The sequence below is a fragment of the Silene latifolia genome, chromosome 3 (genome assembly GCF_048544455.1).
Source record: "Silene latifolia isolate original U9 population chromosome 3, ASM4854445v1, whole genome shotgun sequence".
Classification (NCBI taxonomy): domain Eukaryota; kingdom Viridiplantae; phylum Streptophyta; class Magnoliopsida; order Caryophyllales; family Caryophyllaceae; genus Silene; species Silene latifolia.
The window spans coordinates 96,963,310-96,982,124 of record NC_133528.1 but is presented as its reverse complement, the minus strand read 5'-3'; the positions used below and the strand labels follow the sequence as shown (position 1 = coordinate 96,982,124).

General features: G+C 42.3%; 1 protein-coding gene across 1 annotated transcript; it reads left to right on the top strand.

Annotated features, from left to right (window-relative positions):
- The first annotated feature begins 552 nt into the window (after positions 1-552).
- Positions 553-1,568, top strand: LOC141649375 (uncharacterized). The gene is made up of 2 exons (XM_074458068.1): positions 553-889; positions 976-1,568. Exons 1-2 carry the CDS (start codon positions 553-555, stop codon positions 1,566-1,568), a joined length of 930 nt encoding a protein of 309 aa, XP_074314169.1.
- The last annotated feature ends 17,247 nt before the right edge of the window (positions 1,569-18,815 follow it).

Below are 18,815 nucleotides of genomic sequence, written 5' to 3'. Positions count from 1 at the left end.
AGTGGGATTTTGTAGAACAAATGCTTCATGGGCTTAACTTCCCACCTCAGTTTACTCAGTTGGTGATGCAATGTGTTAGAACCCCCACTTACACTCTTTCCTTAAATGGGAGTAACTTTGGGTTTTTCAAAGGTCATAGGGGACTGAGGCAGGGGGATCCAATATCCCCACTTCTCTTCACTATATGCATGGAATACCTAACCAGGCTGATCACTTTTGCCACTAACAGATGGCCTTTCCAATATCATCCCCTGTGTAAGAAGTTAAAGCTTACCCACCTCATGTTTGCTGATGATCTTCTTCTATTTTGTAAAGGAAAGCCACAAATAATATGGTTGCTCATGAGATGTTTCTCCTCTTTCTCTAAGGCCTCGGTCTAGCATTGAATAATGCTAAGTCGAAATCTTCTTTAATGGAGTTGTTTGAAGATATAAAGGAAGGGATTAAACAGTCACCGGCTTCAGGGAAGGCACCATGCCTTTCAAATACTTGGGAGTACCTATCAAGGCAGGCAGGCTTACTAAGCATGAATGCAGTGCTCTTACTGAAAAAATGGTAGCTAGAATTCGAGGATTGGGAGCCAAAAAGTTATCCTATGCTGGCAGGGTGACTCTTATCAATGCAGTTTTGAATACTCTTCAGAATTATTGGGCACAGATGTTTATAATACCCAAGAGCATTATCAACCACATAATGGCTATCTGCAGGAACTACTTGTGGAATGGATCAACTATATACCAGAGAGTTCCATTGGTTGCCTGGGATAAGGTAACGATGCCAAAAAAGGAAGGTGGTCTGGGGATTAGACGAGCAGATACTTGGAATATAGCCACTGTGGGCAAGCTAGTAGACTGGATTTATTGTAAAGCGGATGCACTGGATCAAATGGGTTAGTGATGTTTATATCAAAAACCAAGACTGCACAAATATACTCCACCTGCCGATGCTACCTGGTTTGGAAGTCCATATGCAAAGTGAAAGAAAAATTGAAGAATGGCTATGAAGATGGCAGCTGGAATGTGAATCCTAAAGGGTATTCTATCAGGAATGGGTATGATTGGCTCTCCCCTGATCACCCTCAACTTGACTGGCCTGCTATAGTTTGGAATAATTGGAATGTGCCTAAACATTCTATGACTACATGGCTTAGAATGCATGAGGGCATGAATGTGAAGAGCAAACTTGTGAGGTATGGGTGCTGTGCTGATGACCTATGCCTGCTCTGTCAGTTACAACCTGAAAATGTAGAGCATCTGTTCAATACCTGTGTATACACTGTCAAAGTACAAGCCTGTTTAGTTCACTGGTTTGATGGATGTTTCCCTACGATGACTGGCCTGATTGCCACCAAGCGAGACAGTGCTCAATGGAAAATCAAGGTGGCTATGTTCAATGCTATTACGTATTCAATCTGGTATCAAAGGAATAATGCAAGAATCAATGACTGTGTAGTTCGACCTGAAGTTGTGGCAGAACGAATAGAGGAAGAAGTAAGGAGGAGAATTAAGAGGAAAAGCGGGAATGTAGCTGATGGGATTCGATCCCTGAACATTAGAGTAGCTTCTTGAATTTGCTTGTTATGGGACTCGATCCCTAAACCCCCTTGTAACCGAATTTTTTTGATATTCTGTTGATATAATATATACTCACATTACACCAAAAAAAAAAAAACATGTGGAAGAATGAAACTAAAGTAATCTAAACAAATTATTTAATTATAAACTACGTATAAACTGAAATAGAAATGTAGAGATATAAACTATAAGTAAAAATACCTTAAAAGTAGAGAACTTGTATGGAAGAACAATGTATAACTAAAAGCTTGAAATAACTTAGAACCAAATGTTTGAAGAACTACAAGATTAACTAATTTGTAAACTAATATGAAAACTATTGAGAGAATTATAATGCTTAAGGCTATTGTAAACTAAAACTTGGACGTAAAATTGGATGGGAAAGACCTTGGAACACCTCTCCTATTTATAGGAGAGGATAAAGAAACGTAAACGAGCAAGATGCATGCGGCCCCGATCGGGGTTGGGTGGCCCCGATCGGGGTCGTATGTTTCCGGGTATTTCTCTTAATTCCTCTCTTAATTGCGTGAGGAATCCAAAGTTTATACTTTAATGCTCCTTAATCACCCGGGTAAATGCCTCATCTATGATCTTTAGAGCTCCCAAAAAGCATCCTAAGCATGTTGGAATCTTATGCTTTCCACCTTGACTTGGACTTGAACATTTGGGCTTTGACTTTGTTTGTTGGCAACATTTGCATTACTCATACTAATCCATCAATTTCTTCATGCAAAACCCAATCCAATGCTCCATGCTTAGTCCACACTTGGTCTTGATTAGCTTAATGAACTTAGTGTATAAAATGATAGGAAAAAGCCTCTAAAGGCTTAGATTCCTACAAAAACATGTTAAGACAAGCAAATACACTAGAACAACAAATATTAGCCCATGACACTATGATAAGTGCTAAATAACAATTAAAATGCAGCTAATATAGGGGATGAAAGTATATAAAATATGCACTTATCATTTAAATTGCATAACATATCTCGCCTATACTCCGTTTGGGTGTTTGGGCGTGCGGCTAGGGTTCCCAATGGAAACCCTAGTGGCGACTTGGTGGTGACTTATGAGAAGTCCTAGAGTTATAGGTAAACTAGTATAACCTTGAGATTATGGCTCAATGTTATAGCTGGGTTGATACAACTCTGAGGATGTGATAAAGTTATAGGTGAAGCTGTATAACTTTGAGATTATAGCTCAATGTTATAGCTGGGCTACTATAACTTAAGTCACATGTCGATGTTATAGCTAATGCTAATGTAACATTAGGCTAATGAAGTCAATGTTGTAGCGGAGCTAATATAACGTTGAGTTATGAGGTAAGGGTATTGTTAAAGTTATAGCTGGAGTACTATAACATTAAATGGTTAATGTTAAAATTTATAGCTGGAGTAGTATAACATTGAATGGGATATACTTGTTTCACATGTTATGTGGTGTTTAGTTTTATTATATAGCGCTATGTTGTCATATATCGTTTATTACTCTTGTTCATATAATTGTAGGATGGTCAGCTATATTATCCTATGATTTGATAGTGATGTTATTCACATTTGTGTATGGTCAGTTATACTGTGTGTTGTTTATGGGCTAGTTGTATAGATGACGTGAGGTATCAGTTACATACCGATCGGAATGAGCAAACGCTACCCCTTGTGGGATTTGCCGTAGGTCTATGTTCGGGATTGTCTAGAGGCAGTTGTTATACGCTCTGGTCCCCGTGTGTCGTTCGGTGTACAGTTATTGCACCGAGAGTCTGGCAAGGTCTTAGGCATATAGGCAGTTGATATACGCTATACATAGTACTTTGGATGCAGTTGTTATACGATCCACACCGATGGAGGCAGTTGTTATACGCTCCGTCCATTCAGAGACAGTTATTATACGCTCTGACAGTTAGAGGAAGTTGTTATACACTCTAACGGCGTTCGTTCTATACACTATGCTTGGGTAAGTTGAGGCAGTTGTTATAAGCTCCGTGGTTGGTTATTCGGTTCTTCCGTTATTGATTTTATATGGTTAGCAATGTTGTTGCGTTGTGTTTATATCTTCGTATATCGTTGATTAATGATAAGTTGGTGTCGAGTTTTTATGAGTATAGATGGTCTCACATGTTTACTAGTTTTGCATTTCAATTGTTAATAAATGTTGGTTATATTCAATTGTTGTAAACATGACTGAGAAAGCATCTAGTTACTCCCGACTGAATTGTCGACCCCCTTCTCAGGTTGTTCAGATTGTTGCTGACTGGTGGATGCTTGCTTGGGGAATGTGCGAAGCGAGCTTAATAATAAAATAGGAGTCTGGTTTATGTTTTAAGAACCTTTGAATAATGTATTAGTTTGTTTTAGATTTAGTAGCGAACCGGATTGGTCAGGTGTTTCCGCCATCTTGACCCTTTTATCAGTATTATACTCTGATATTTACTTTATATAAGCTTTTCCTTTGTTTTATAATCTGGGTTGTTACAGTTGGTATCAGAGTGAACACGCTCCCAACTTTCGCTTAGTTGATGACTAAAATAAATGACCTAGTTAATGAGTGAGAGTAAATGGGGTAGAAACCAATAGGTTTTGTTGGTTTTCTTATGTTTGTGGAGTGTATGAGTAGTGGTTTCGAGTGGTACTTAGGTTCTATCACTTATAACGAGATTTCGTTCTTGCAGATGGTGCGTCACGCGAATGGTGAGACAGATGCTGATCGTATCAGGAGACTTGAGGCGGCTTTGGCATCTATGGCCGAAGGTTTAACTAATCACCTCAACAACAATAACAACAACAACAACAACAACAACAACCATCCGCAACTGACTGTTTTTGATCGCTTTGCTCGTCACCGTCCTCCTACTTATGATGGTGCAAATGATCCTACTGCTTTGGAGGCTTGGATTCGAGAGATCGAGAAGCTGTTCCTCGCTACTGGGTGTCTTGAGGATCAGAAGGTGAACATCGCCACCTATTATCTGAAGGACGAGGCCGGCAACTGGTGGGCTCTTGCTATAGCTGGTCTGGAAGTTTAGCCAGGATATAGTTGGGCTCCTTTCTCCGAGGCTCTGAAGAAGAGGTTCTATCCCGAGGAGATGCGCTAGCAGAAGAAGCAGGAGTTCCTTCGTTTGCAGCAGGGTTCCATGACTGTTGAGGAGTACACTAACAAGTTCGTGAAGCTGTCACGTTTTGTTAATTCTATTGCTATGGACGAAGTGTCGAGGACTCGTCGTTATGAGAAGAATCTAGCTCCTAAGGTCCAGACTGCTATGTCTGGTATTCCTTCGACTTCTTTCCAGCAGGCTTATGATCATGCTCTTAGCATTTATGATTCAGTTCTTGCTACTGAGGCTGAGGAGAGTGCGAAGAGTAAGTTTGTGAAGAGGCCTTACGTTGCGCCTAGCTCCTCCCAAAAGAAGCAAAAGGTTGATGCTAGTTCGTCCATTTCCCGTGACTAGGTCCAGTCCCGAAAGAACACTTGGTGTTTTCGTTGTAGGAATGCTTACCATCCGGGTAAGGACTGCGACGGTAATGTTCTTACATGTTATCTCTGCAAGTCGTCGGGTCACAAAGCTGTTGACTGTCCTTAAAAGGCGAAGACTGATGCTCCGGAGACTGGTGCACCGAAGGCTGATGCTCCAAAGACTGGACGAGTGTTCCTTATGAGTCGTGCTGAGGCAGATGCTAATCCAGATGTGGTTACGGGTAACTTTCTCGTTCACGCTTTATCTGCTTTTTTTCCTTTTTATATGGGTGGGTCGATGTCTTTCGTATTCTTTTCCGTCTGAGCTGGACTCGCTTCTTCTTCATCTATTCATACCTCTATATCCCTTCCAACGGGTGAGATTGTTTCTTGCTCCGTTCTGTTCAAGGACGTACCTGTTAGTATTGCAGGGGCGGTTGATGCGTGTCTTTTATATAAGGTTTTCACCTCATTTTTACACGCATTTCTGTGCTTTTTATGTAGCATCTGGCTACAAATACCCCCGAATGTTCTACTTTGGTCCGTTTATTGTAATTTGCAGGAATCGACCGAAGAGGAGCTAAATCGAGCCTTAATTGTCCCAATTGTATGCATTCATGGAAAATAAGGAGCCGGAGCTGGGAAATCTAGCACTTGGAAGACGCATGAGCTGAATTCGGAAAGCGTTTCAAGTTTAACGTGCCTACATAGCTCGATCGAGTGGTTTCCTACTCGATCGAATGCTCTATATACTCAGGATTGGTCGATCGACCAGTTTAAGGAGTCGATCGAGGTGTTTTTGCAAGAAGTCCTCGATCGAGCGATTGTTCCTACTCGATCGAGTGATTTGGTGATGATATTGCTCGATCGAGTAGATTACTCCTACTCGACCGAGGGGTTTCGTGTGCTTTAGCTGGTTTCCGCCTAATCTTGTTATGGGCTTTTGTAATTAGTCCATAGATTAGGTTTTAGGATGTTTTTCCAGTATAAGACTAAAAGAGGGAACTACGTGACAGGGCTCTTCTCCTTCCTCACGATTTATTCAACATTTTGTCACTGTTCTCTGGATTTATTCTCCATTTGCATTCTACTACTCGGATTTGGAATTTTGTAATCGGTATTATCAGCCTACTCTTATTCTAATCTTATTTATTGCTTAGTTTCTTCTCTATTTATCGTTGTCATAATAATTGCTTTGTTTGAATCTTGTTTAATTGTTATAATGTTTATTCCCAATTCCTTATCTATCGTTATTGCTAATTCTATGGAAATGAGTAGGTAAATTCCCTTGGCTAAGACTATAGGGGATCCATAATCATGAAGGAACAGTAATCGAATTATCGGGTTAATGCTAGTATAATCTTTGTTGATTAAATGCTACAATTAATTGTATCTTTCTGATTGAGTCGACGCAATTAGACCTATAATTCCCATTGATCCTTGACCTGGACCGAAAGGTTGGAAAAGGCGAGACTAGTAGCGAACAATAGGGTATTGCAGTGAGGGCGAAAGTAAAGCTGTTTACACTTTAGGGTGAATTAAGGACTGAAAGGTGACGTTCGCTACCCCTTAGACCGTATTAGCATTGACCTGAACCTAGATTACTTGACCGGATGATTATGGTGAACCGTTTGTCTTAGCTATTTTCCTCTATCTGTTATTCCCTTCCTTTATTTCTCTTCTCCTTGTTCTTTTTAGTTTAGAAATCACATTTTATAAACCCCCAATTTGATTACTTGACGAACTTAGATTTAGCCGACAAATTCCTACCTCTCTGTGGATTCGACCCCACTTCCCTAGCTATTTTAGTTGGAGCCAGTTGGTTATTTTTGACAGGTACGCGACAGCCGTGTCAAATTTTGGCGCCGTTGCCGGGGAGGTGGCGCAAACTTGTTACTTTAATTAAGTTTGTCTCTCGTCTCAGGGAATTTATTCCTTGAGGCCGATCTCATTTCTGCAAAGTTTGATTAGTTGCAGGTTAACTTTTGCCTGGAAAGTTTAATTGCCAAGATGCCTACGATTACAGAGCATATAGAGCCGTGTGGTAGATGTGGCGAGGAAGGACACGACCTTTATGAATGTATGGCAAGTATAGAGCACGCCCTTGCTTATAAGAAGTACAAGCAAGGGGTTCCTTTCTCTCAGCTATATGAAGAGATAAAGAGCGTCTCTACCCCTTCCACGCCAGCTCCGCTACCGATTCTTCCTTCTGCAAGAGAAGAAATTGCCGAATTAAAATCCATCATGTTGAGTATGTCAAAGATGTCACGGCAATTTGAAACGGTTATATCGGAATTGAAAGAACAAGTCGCGCAGTTGACACTCGCGACAGACCAAGCCAAGCTTCTTCCAGTTTGTGATCCGGTCAGTGCAGTGAATTTTCAAAATGACCTTATTCATGAAGAAGACGAGGTTTTGATAGCTGATGATAACTCGGATGATGATTTAGACGAGTTTTTGAAGGAAATACTTGCTGCGTGTGCTGTAACCACTCGATCGAGTGACTCTTTTACTCGATCGAGCGGTTTTAATCATCCAGTCACTCGATCGAGTGACAATGGCGGTCGATCGAGAAGTGCAGAATTCCAAGTTGGTCGATCGAGTGGTAATCCTACTCGATCGAGCAACCATGCTGAACAAATCACTCGATCGAGTGTTGAACATGGTCGATCGAGCGATAAAAGTACTCGATCCAGTACTTTAAGTGGCGGAAATCCTAATTCACTATCTAATACCGCCACCGTGTCATCTTCCTCTGCTGTGGAGACGTCACGCATTGATAAGGGTAAAGAAAAGGTTGCGGGACCGCTCATCGCTACCAGGGTACCCTTCCCAAGTCGTCTGAAGGACGCAAAGATCGAGCAATAGTACGGTAAGTTTTTGGACATCGTGAAGAACCTCCAGGTAACTGTCCCTTTTTCCAAACTTGTTACTCAGGTACCCACTTACGCTAAATTCATGAAAGATATTGTGACGCGTAAGAGAAATTTGAGTGAATTTGAGACGATTTCATTTATGGAAGAGTCTAGTAACTTGCTGTTAAATAAGGCCCCTCCAAAAATGAAAGACCCGGGCAGTTTTTCTATTACCTGTGTCATAGGTAATATGGTTATTGATAAGGCCCTTTGCGATTTAGGTGCCAGTGTTAGTGTCATGCCCCTTCCTGTCTGCAAGAAACTGAAGATGAGTCATTTCAAAGTGACTAACATTACACTACAGATGGCTGATAGATCTGTTAGGAGACCCTTAGGTGTCTTAGAGGATGTGCCTGTGAAAATAGGCCAGCTCTACATCCCAGTAGATTTCATTGTTTTGGATATAGCTGAGGACACCCGGACCCAAATTATCTTAGGAAGACCATTCCTTTGTACAACTGGGTCGTTATTGATGTCGACAAGGGCGTCGACTCTTGCGATGAGAGGATGACGCTATCACATTCAGTTTGCCCAAGATTTTTAGCCCACCCAATGATAGAGGACACTTGCTATTTGGTCGATATCATTGACGAGTCTATTTATGACTTCTGGTCGGGTTCTTTTATGAAGGACCCACTGGAAGCTCTTATGCTTTTTGATGAGTGTGCGAGATAGCCCGGCACGCGATGACGCTGCGTTGGATTTGCTTGTTGATGATTTAGATGAGCACGAAGGAGAGCAGGTGGAACAAATGATCAGCACTCTTTGCTCCATTGAGGTAAAGGTACCAGAACGTAAGCCTTTCCCTTCTCATCTTAAATATGCTTTCCTAGACGATACAGGGCAATATCCAGTCATTGTTAGTGCCAAGCTTAGTGATGATCAGCTGACCTCTTTGTTAGCTGTACTTAAGAAAAACAGGAAAGCAATGGGCTATTCACTGGACGATATCACGGGGATTAGTCCCGATATTTGTATGCACAGGATAGAGCTGGAGGAGGATCACAAGCCTTGCGAGACAGGGGTCGGCGTCGGTGAACCGGAAGATGCAAGATGTCGTGACGGAGGTAATGAAGTCAGCTGGATGCAGGTATTATTTATTCTGTCGGTAATTCTAGATGTGTGAGTCCAGTACAGGTGGTCCCGAAGAAAGGAGGGACAACTGTAGTTAAGAATGAGAAGAATGAATTAATACCTACCCGAGTAGTGACTGGTTGGCGGATGTGCATAGACTACAGACAGCTGAATGCCGCCACTAAGAAAGACCACTTTCCCCTTCCTTTTATTGATCAAATGGTAGAAAGGTTAGCCTCTCATAAATTTTTCTGCTATTTAGATGGGTATTCAGGGTTCTTTCAGATCCCTATCCACCCAGACGATCAGGCTAAGACTACATTTACCTGTCCTAAGGGCGTTTTTGCGTATCGCAGAATGCCTTTTGGTTTGTGCAATGCCCCTGCCACCTTCCAAAGGTGTATGATGGGGATATTTTCAGAGTATATTGAGTCTATCATGGAAGTTTTTATGGACGATTTTAGTGTATATGGAAGTGATTTTTCTAACTGTCTGTCTAACCTTGAGAAAGTGTTGCGTGTTGTATTGAGGTTAATCTTGTGCTGAACTGGGAGAAGTGCCACTTTATGGTCAACGAGGGAGTTGTCTTAGGGCACTTGGTTTCTGATAGGGGAATAGAAGTTGATAAAGCAAAGGTGGAAGTGATTCAGCAATTACCACCTCCTGTTAATGTCAAGGGGGTGAGGAGCTTCCTTGGTCACGCCGGCTTTTATCGCCGGTTTATCAAGGATTTCTCCAAAATTGCTAAACCACTTACACAGTTGCTGCTTAAGGATGCCCCTTTTGTGTTTACTGATGCTTGTCTTTCTGCTTTTAACAGGCTAAAGCAGGCTTTGGTCTCTGCACCGATCATACAGCCTCCCAACTGGGACTTGCCGTTTGAGGTCATGTGTGATGCGAGTGACTATGCACTAGGAGTGGTGCTTGGCCAGAGGAAAGACAAAGCCTTGAATGCTATTTACTATGCGAGCCGAACTCTGGATGAGGCTCAAGTGAAGTACACTACCATCGAGAAAGAGCATTAGTCGTAGTTTATGCCTTAGAGAAGTTTCGTACTTATTTAGTTGGGTCAGAAGTCACTGTTTTTACTGACCATGCAGCATTGAGGCATCTCCTTGCTAAGAAGGAGGCCAAACCACGGCTACTGAGATGGATACTCCTCCTTCAGGAGTTTGATTTGCAGATTAAGGATAAGAAAGGAGCTGAGAACGTTGTAGGCGATCACTTGTCGCGAATGATGCGACAAGAAGGGGAAGATTCTCTACCCATTGATGATTCTTTTCCTGACGATACTTTGATTGTTGTTATATCGTCTATTGTTAACCAAGAACCTTGGTATGCGAGATATAGCTAACTTCGTTGTCGGTGGCAAGTCAAGCTTTGACCTTTCTCATCGCCAGAAGAAGCGTTTTACGTATAACGCTAAGCGATATCCGGATGATCCTTACTTGTTTAAGGAATGTGCGAGACGGTCTCTCAGACGGTGTATTCCGCAGTGGGAGACCAAAATAGTCCTAGAAGGCTATCACTCCTCTTCATATGGTGGTCACCACGGTCCATCGCGCACCGTGGCTAAGGTACTTCATCCGGTTTTTCTTGGCCTTCCTTGTTTGTTGACGCTAAGTCTTTTGTTTCAGCTTGTGATGCTTGCCAACGATCTGGGAACATTTCAAAGAGACATGAGATGCCACAAAACGGCATCCTAGAGGTTGAGGTTTTCGATGTCTGGGGCATTGATTTCCAAGGACCGTTCCCATCCAGTAAAGGTAACAGGTACATCTTAGTAGCTGTAGACTATGTGTCAAAATGGGTTGAGGCAATTGCCTCACCCCATTGTGATGCTAAGACCGTGATAAAGATGTTCAAAAAGATCATATTCCCCCGTTTTGGTGTCCCTAGGGTCGTCATTAGTGGTGGGGGGATGCATTTTAAAGAAAAGAAACTCACTTCCATACTGTCTAGAGTTGGTGTCCAACACCGGCGTGGTTTGGGGTATCATCCCCAAACTAGTGGTCGCAGAGGTCTCTAATCGCGAGTTGAAAGAGATCTTGTCTAAGGTAGTTTCTAAATCACGGAAGGACTGGAGTCTTAAGCTAGATGACACGTTATGGGCTTATAGAATCGCGCTTTAAGACACCAATTGGTGCATCACCTTATAGGTTAGTTTATGGGAAATCGTGTCGCTTACCAGTTGAATTGGAATGTAAGGCCTGGTGGGCAATTCGTGAGCTTAATTATGATCCTAAGTTGTGTGGTCAGAATCGTCTTTTGCAGCTAGATGAATTAGAGGAGTTTAGGCTCAATGCCTATGACAGTTCGCGCATTTACAAGGAAAAGACGAAAAGATGGCATGACAAGAGAATCCTACCTCGGGAGTTCCATGTTGGGTAAAAGGTGCTGATGTTTAATGCCCGGCTGAGACTATTTCCTGGCAAGCTGAAGTCCAGATGGAGTGGTCCTTATACGGTGACAAAAATTTACCAAATTTGGATCTGTGGAGCTTGAAGATTCCGAGGGGCGTAGATTCAAGGTGAATGGCCAATATGTGAAGCATTACCACGAGGCGATCAAGCGGACAATCGCGTTGAAGTCTTGCGCTTCGATGAGCTCGACGCGCCGATTAATTGATGCCGAAAAGGTCGTGCGGGACCTCTTAAACCAGCGCTCTCACGGGAGGCAGCCCGACTTTTTATTGTACTTTTGTTGAACTATTTATTTTTCTTTAGTTTTACGTTGAACTCTGGACGCTGTTTTATGAACCTCCTATGTATTTTCCTTGCTTTTAATGCGTCTTTTGCAGGTTAAAGTACTCGATCGAATGCTTTTGTGTTCGATCGAGCACTTTCTGATGCAGCTGTTACTCGATCGAGTGATATGTTCCTCGATCGACCAGATCCAAACCCGTGCTTACTCGATCGACTGGTTCTTCACTCGATCGAGCTCTTCTATTGCACTGGTTCACTCGATCGAGCTGTCCCAGTGCTCGATCGAATGGTTATGACCTCCACCGTTTCTTTTTTTACGTCTATGGAGCCACTGCTTGACTTTCTTTGACCTCCCATATTCATGGTCGGTTTGGGGAGGTCCCTCCTTACGACGTTTTGTAAGTTTTCCAACTCCACTTCTCCTTTTCCTTTCAGTTTGCATTTCTTTCCCTATTTTTAGTACAATGAGGGCATTGTACGGTTTGGTTTGGGGAGGTATGCATCCATATCTGTGTCTGCATGTTTTCTTGCATTTCTGCTTCCATATTTATTATTTCCGCATGCATTGTTGTTTGTATCATAAAATTCATAAATTTTCAAAAATTTCATGTTTAATTTGAGTCGGAACGTTTGAACATTGACGCTACTTTGAACCCTTACTTGAGCCCTGCATACTCTTGACATTTAGTTGGCGTGATAATGTGCATAATCTACGAGTTTTTGTTTCTCCCTTATCTGAACGAATAGACTTGATTCATTATGTCGGCAAGCTACATTACATTCTGAGGTTAGAGCTTTATAAACTGGTGACATTCATGACCGGTTTCATTTAGGATGTGAGTAGTACTCTCTCTAAGACATGTAACATCAATTTGCATAAGCATGAGTCTAGTCTTCTTAATACCTGTATGCATTCGGTCTGTGGATGGTGACACGTGTTAGGAGAGGCAATCCCCTTTATTTCATTCTACCCATGAGCCTCACATAGCCAATTTGCCTTTTTTGTCCTATCAACTACTTTCTATAATATTTCCTACCCTAGCTGAGCTAGTAACGAGTAGTTCTTGGAATGTTTATTGCAATATGGTTATATTATCTGGTTTCCGAAGATGGTGGAAGAATTGAAGGGAAAGAAAGAAAGAAGAAAAAATGTCGAATTGTTGAGAAAAAAAAGAAATGAAAAAAAAAGAGAAAAAAAAAGAGAACGAAAAAATGCGAAAAAGAAAAGAAAGAAAAAAAAGACAGAAAAATTACATATGAAAAAGAATGAGAATTGTATAGTGATTCACACTCCCATGCCTTATCTATATTTTATGGGGAGTTAACGACCTTTGGTGTTTGTGAGCTTAGTGCATAATTTTGCACCGTTTCATCTTGATGTCATAAGTACGAAGTTGGGATGCAGTTACTATTTGGATCCGATGTTGCTAGCCTGGCTACTAACCTCACATATCCAAATTCATTTTAGCCCCTTCTTACCCATTACCTCACTTACCCAAATGTAAGTCCTCGGCACGTGTCTTGGTCATTGGTATGGTTGGAATGCATATGTACGGTTGTAGAGACTTTATTCATGTTAACTGCATGCATGTTCTTATAGGTCGAGTTAGGTGAGTGTCTTACTTCTTTCTATCTTTCACATATATACTCACCTTGTGCCTGGTTTTGAGTGACGAGCGACCCGTGAGAGTCCGATATCTTTTGAGTCTTGCAAGGTCGACGGTTCAGTAAGTTTGAAACATTAATTTAACTCGTTTGCACTTTTCACTGTCATTTTGTCATGTTATCGCATTAAATTGGTTCTAGTGGATGAGTTGTAGCTGATGCGTTGGTCCCGTTCCACTGTTTACCCTTAGTTGCATTCATATTTGCTTGGGGACAAGCAAAGGTTTGGTTTGGGGAGATTTGATGCGTGTCTTTTATATAAGGTTTTCACCTCATTTTTACACGCATTTCTGGCTTTTTATGTAGCATCTGGCTACAAATACCCCCGAATGTTCTACTTTGGTCCGTTTATTGTAATTTGCAGGAATCGACCGAAGAGGAGCTAAATCGAGCCTTAATTGTCCCAATTGTATGCATTCATGGAAAATAAGGAGCCGGAGCTGGGAAATCTAGCACTTGGAAGACGCATGAGCTGAATTCGGAAAGCGTTTCAAGTTTAACGTGCCTACATAGCTCGATCGAGTGGTTTCCTACTCGATCGAATGATCTATATACTCAGGATTGGTCGATCGACCAGTTTAAGGAGTCGATCGAGGTGTTTTTGCAAGAAGTCCTCGATCGAGTGATTGTTCCTACTCGATCGAGTGATTTGGTGATGATATTGCTCGATCGAGTAGATTACTCCTACTCGACCGAGGGGTTTCGTGTGCTTTAGCTGGTTTCCGCCTAATCTTGTTATGGGCTTTTGTAATTAGTCCATAGATTAGGTTTTAGGATGTTTTTCCAGTATAAGACTAAAAGAGGGAACTACGTGACAGGGCTCTTCTCCTTCCTCACGATTTATTCAACATTTTGTCACTGTTCTATGGATTTATTCTCCATTTGCATTCTACTACTCGGATTTGGAATTTTGTAATCGGTATTATCAGCCTACTCTTATTCTAATCTTATTTATTGCTTAGTTTCTTCTCTATTTATCGTTGTCATAATAATTGCTTTGTTTGAATCTTGTTTAATTGTTATAATGTTTAATCCCAATTCCTTATCTATCGTTATTGCTAATTCTATGGAAATGAGTAGGTAAATTCCCTTGGCTAAGACTATAGGGGATCCATAATCATGAAGGAACAGTAATCGAATTATCGGGTTAATGCTAGTATAATCTTTGTTGATTAAATGCTACAATTAATTGTATCTTTCTGATTGAGTCGACGCAATTAGACCTATAATTCCCAGTGATCCTTGACCTGGACCGAAAGGTTGGAAAAGGCGAGACTAGTAGCGAACAATAGGGTATTGCAGTGAGGGCGAAAGTTAAGCTGTTTACACTTTAGGGTGAATTAAGGACCGAAAGGTGACGTTCGCTACCCCTTAGACCGTATTAGCATTGACCTGAACCTAGATTACTTGACCGAATGATTATGGTGAACCGTTTGTCTTAGCTATTTTCCTCTATCTGTTATTCCCTTCCTTTATTTCTCTTCTCCTTGTTCTTTTTAGTTTAGAAATCACATTTTATAAACCCCCAATTTGGTTACTTGACGAACTTAGATTTAGCCGAAAAATTCCTACCTCTCTGTGGATTCGACCCGAGTTCCCTAGCTATTTTAGTTGGAGCCAGTTGGTTATTTTTGACAGGTACGCGACAGCCGTGTCAGCGGTCTTTCCTGCGGACCTTGTCCAATTCAAACTAGGAGAGTTTGATGTGATTTTGGGCATGGATTTATCATCTCGCTATGACGCTAGGTTCCTATGTCGTGATCAGAAGATCGTTCTTAAGAGTCCTTCAGGTTCGAGGGTTTCTTATCAGGGTGTTAGGGTTACACTTACGGTCAAGTGGGTTTCTGCTTTGAAGATGGTAAGCATGGGTATAAAGGGTCATCAGATCTATCTGTGCAGTGTTCAGTATGTTTCAGCTGAGCCGAAGTTAGAGGATATCCCTGTGGTTAAGGAGTTTCCCGAGGTCTCTCCTGAGGATCTACCTGGTATTCCTCCTGAGCGAGATGTAGAGTTCTCGATTGAGTTGCTGCCTGGTACTAGTCCCATTTCGAAAGCTCCATATCGTATGGCACCAGCTGAGTTACAGGAACTTAAGAAGCAACTTGAGGAGATGATCGATAAGGGTTTTATCCGACCGAGTTCTTCGCCGTGGGGTGCCCCTGTTTTTTTCGTCAAGAAGAAGGATGGTAGTATGCGGTTGTGCATCGATTTTCGTGAGCTGAAGAAGGTTACTATCAAGAATAAGTATCCTTTTCCAAGGATCGAGGATTTGTTTGATCAGCTCTGTGGTGCTAGTATGTTCTCTATGATCGATCTGAGGTCATGTTACCATCAGATTCAAGTCCGGATGAGGAAGTCAATGCGAGGAAGGGCACGATCTTTATGAATGCACGGCAGGTGTAGAGCGCGCCCTTGCATATAAGAAGTACAAGCAGGGAGTCCCTTTCTCCCAGCTATATGAAGAGATAAAGAGCGTCGCTACCCCTTCTACGCCAGTACCACAACCGGTCTCTCCCTCTGCAAGAGAAGAAATAGCCGAGTTGAAATCCATTATGATGAGTATGTCACAAAAATCTGATACGGTTATATCGGAGTTGAAAGAGCAAGTCGCGCAGTTGACACACGCGATGGATCAAGCCAAGTTTCTTCCAATTTGCGATCCAGCCAGTGCGATGAATTTTCAGAATGACCTTATTCAAGAAGAAGACGAGGTTTTGGCAGCTAATGGTGACTCAGATGATGATCTAGACGAGGTTTTGCAGGAAATACTTGCTGCGTGTGCAGTAACCACTCGATCGAGCAACTCATCCACTCGATCGAGCGGTTCTAATCATCCAGTCACTCGATCGAGTGACAATGGCGGTCGATCGAGAAGTACAGAACTCCAAGTTGGTCGATCGAGTAACTATCTTTGAAGAAAACACTCGATCGAGTGTCAAGACAGTCGATCGAGTGAAATTGAAGAAGAAACTGGTCGATCGACCAAGAAAAGTACTCGATCCGATGCATTAAGTGGCGGAATTCCTAATTCAAAGATCTAATACCGCCACCGTGTCATCTTCCCCTGCTGTGGAGATGTCACGCATTGATAAGGGTAAAGGAAAGGTTGCGGGACCGCTCATCGCTACCAGGGTACCTTTCCCAAGTCGTCTGAAGGACGCAAGGGTCGAGCAACAGTACGGTAAGTTCGTGGACATCGTGAAGAACCTCCAGGTAACTGTCCCTTTTTCTGAACTTGTTACTCGGTACCCCACTTACGCTAAGTTTATGAAGGATATCGTGACGCGTAAGAGAAATTTGAGTGAATTTGAGACAATTTCATTTATGGAAGAGTCTAGTAACCTGCTGTTAAATAAGGCCCCTCCAAAAATGAAAGACCCGGGCAGCTTTTCTATTACCTGTGTCATAGGTAATATGGTTATCGATAAGGCCCTCTACGATTTAGGTGCCAGTGTCAGTGTCATGCCCCTTCCTGTCTGCAAGAAATTGAAGATGAGTCACTTCAAGGTGACTAACATTACCCTACAGATGGCTGATAGATCTGTTAGGAGACCTTTAGGTGTCTTGGAGGATGTGCCTGTGAAAATAGGCAAGCTTTACATCCCAGTAGATTTCATTGTTTTGGATATAGCTGAGGACACCCGGACCCAAATTATTTTAGGAAGACCGTTCCTTTGTACAAAAATGGGCCGTTAATGATGTCGACAAGGGCGTATGACTCTTGCGAGGGGATGACGCTATCACATTTAGTTTGCCCAGTACTTTAGCCCACCCAATGATAGAGGACACTTGTTATTCGGTCGATATCATTGATGAGTCTATTTATGACTTCTGGTCGGGTTCTTTTATGAAGGACCCACTGGAAGCTCTCATGCTTTTTGATGAGTGTGCAGATAGCCCAGAGGACGATGACGCTGCGTTGGATTTGCTTGTTGATGATTTAGATGAGCATGACGGGGAGCAGGTGGAACAAATGATCAGCACTCTTTGCTCCATTGAGGTAAAGGTACCGGAACGTAAGCCTCTCCCTTCTCATCTTAAATATGCTTTTCTAGACGATACAGAGCAAGATTCAGTCATTGTTAGTGCCAAGCTTAGTGATGATCACCGACTTCTTTGTTAGTCAGTACTTAAGAAAAAAACAGAAAGCAATGGGCTATTCATCGGACGATATCACGGGGATTAGTCCCGATATCTGTATGCACAGGATAGAGCTGGAGGAGGATCACAAACCTTGCGGCGGGGTCGGCGTCGGTGAACCAGAAGATGCGGGATGTTGTGATGGTGAGGTAATGAAGCTGCTGGATGCGGTATTATTTATTCTCGTAGGTAATTCTAGATGGGTAAGCCCAGTACAGGTAGTCCCGAAGAAAGGAGGGACAACTGTAGTTAAGAATGAGAAGAATGAATTAATACCTACCCGAGTAGTGACTGGTTAGCGGATGTGCATAGACTACGACATACCGAATGCCGCCACTAAGAAAGATCACTTTCCCCTTCCTTTTATTGATCAAATGGTAGAAAGGTTAGCTTCTCATAAATTTTTCTCGCTATTTAGATGGGTATTCAGGGTTCTTTCGGATCCCTATCCACCCAGCACGATCGGCCAAGACTACATTTACCTGTCCTAAGGGCGTTTTTGCGTATCGCAGAATGCCTTTTGGTTTGTGCAATGCCCCTGCCACTTCCAAAGGTGTATGATGGGGATATTTTCAGAGTATATTGAGTCCATCATGGAAGTTTTTATGGATGACTTTAGTGTATATGGAAGTGATTTTTCCGATTGTCTGTCTAACCTTGAAAAAGTCTTTGCCGCAGCTGTATTGAGGTTAATCTTGTCTTTGAATCGGGAGAAGTGCCACTTTATGGTCAACGAGGGAGTTGTCTTAGGGCACTTAGTTTCGATAGGGGAATAGAAGTTGACAAAGCAAAGGTGGAAGTGATTCAAAGAATTACCACCTCCCGTTAATGTTAAGGGGTGAGGAGCTTCCTTGGTCACGCTGGCTTTTATCGCCGGTTTATCAAGGATTTCTCCAAAATTGCTAAACCACTTACACAAAATTGTTGCTTAAAGATGCCCCTTTTGTGTTTATTGACGCTTGTCTTTCTGCTTTTAACAGGTTAAAGCGGGCCTTAGTCTCTGCGCCGATCATACAAATTTCCCAACCGGACTTGCCGTTCGAGATCATGTGCGACGCGAGTGACTATGCACTAGGAGCGGTGCTAGGCCCGAGGAAAGACAAAGCCTTGAATGCTATTTACTATGCGAGCCGAACTCGGATGAGGCTCAAGTGAAGTACGCTACCACGAGAAGGAGCCGTTAGGCGTAGTTTATGCCTTAGAGAAGTTTCGTACTTATTTAGTTGGGTCAAGTCACTTTTTTTACCGACCATGCAGCTTTGAGGCACCTCCTTGCTAAGAAGGAGGCAAAA

What these genes read in the sequence shown, in the direction of transcription:
- LOC141649375 (XM_074458068.1), top strand. Translation starts at nt 553, where the DNA reads ATGGTAGCTAGAATTCGAGGATTGGGAGCCAAAAAGTTATCCTATGCT. An exon ending in GGATGCACTGGATCAAATGG is followed by an intron (nt 890 to 975) that starts GTTAGTGATGTT and finishes CCATATGCAAAG; the next exon opens with TGAAAGAAAAATTGAAGAAT.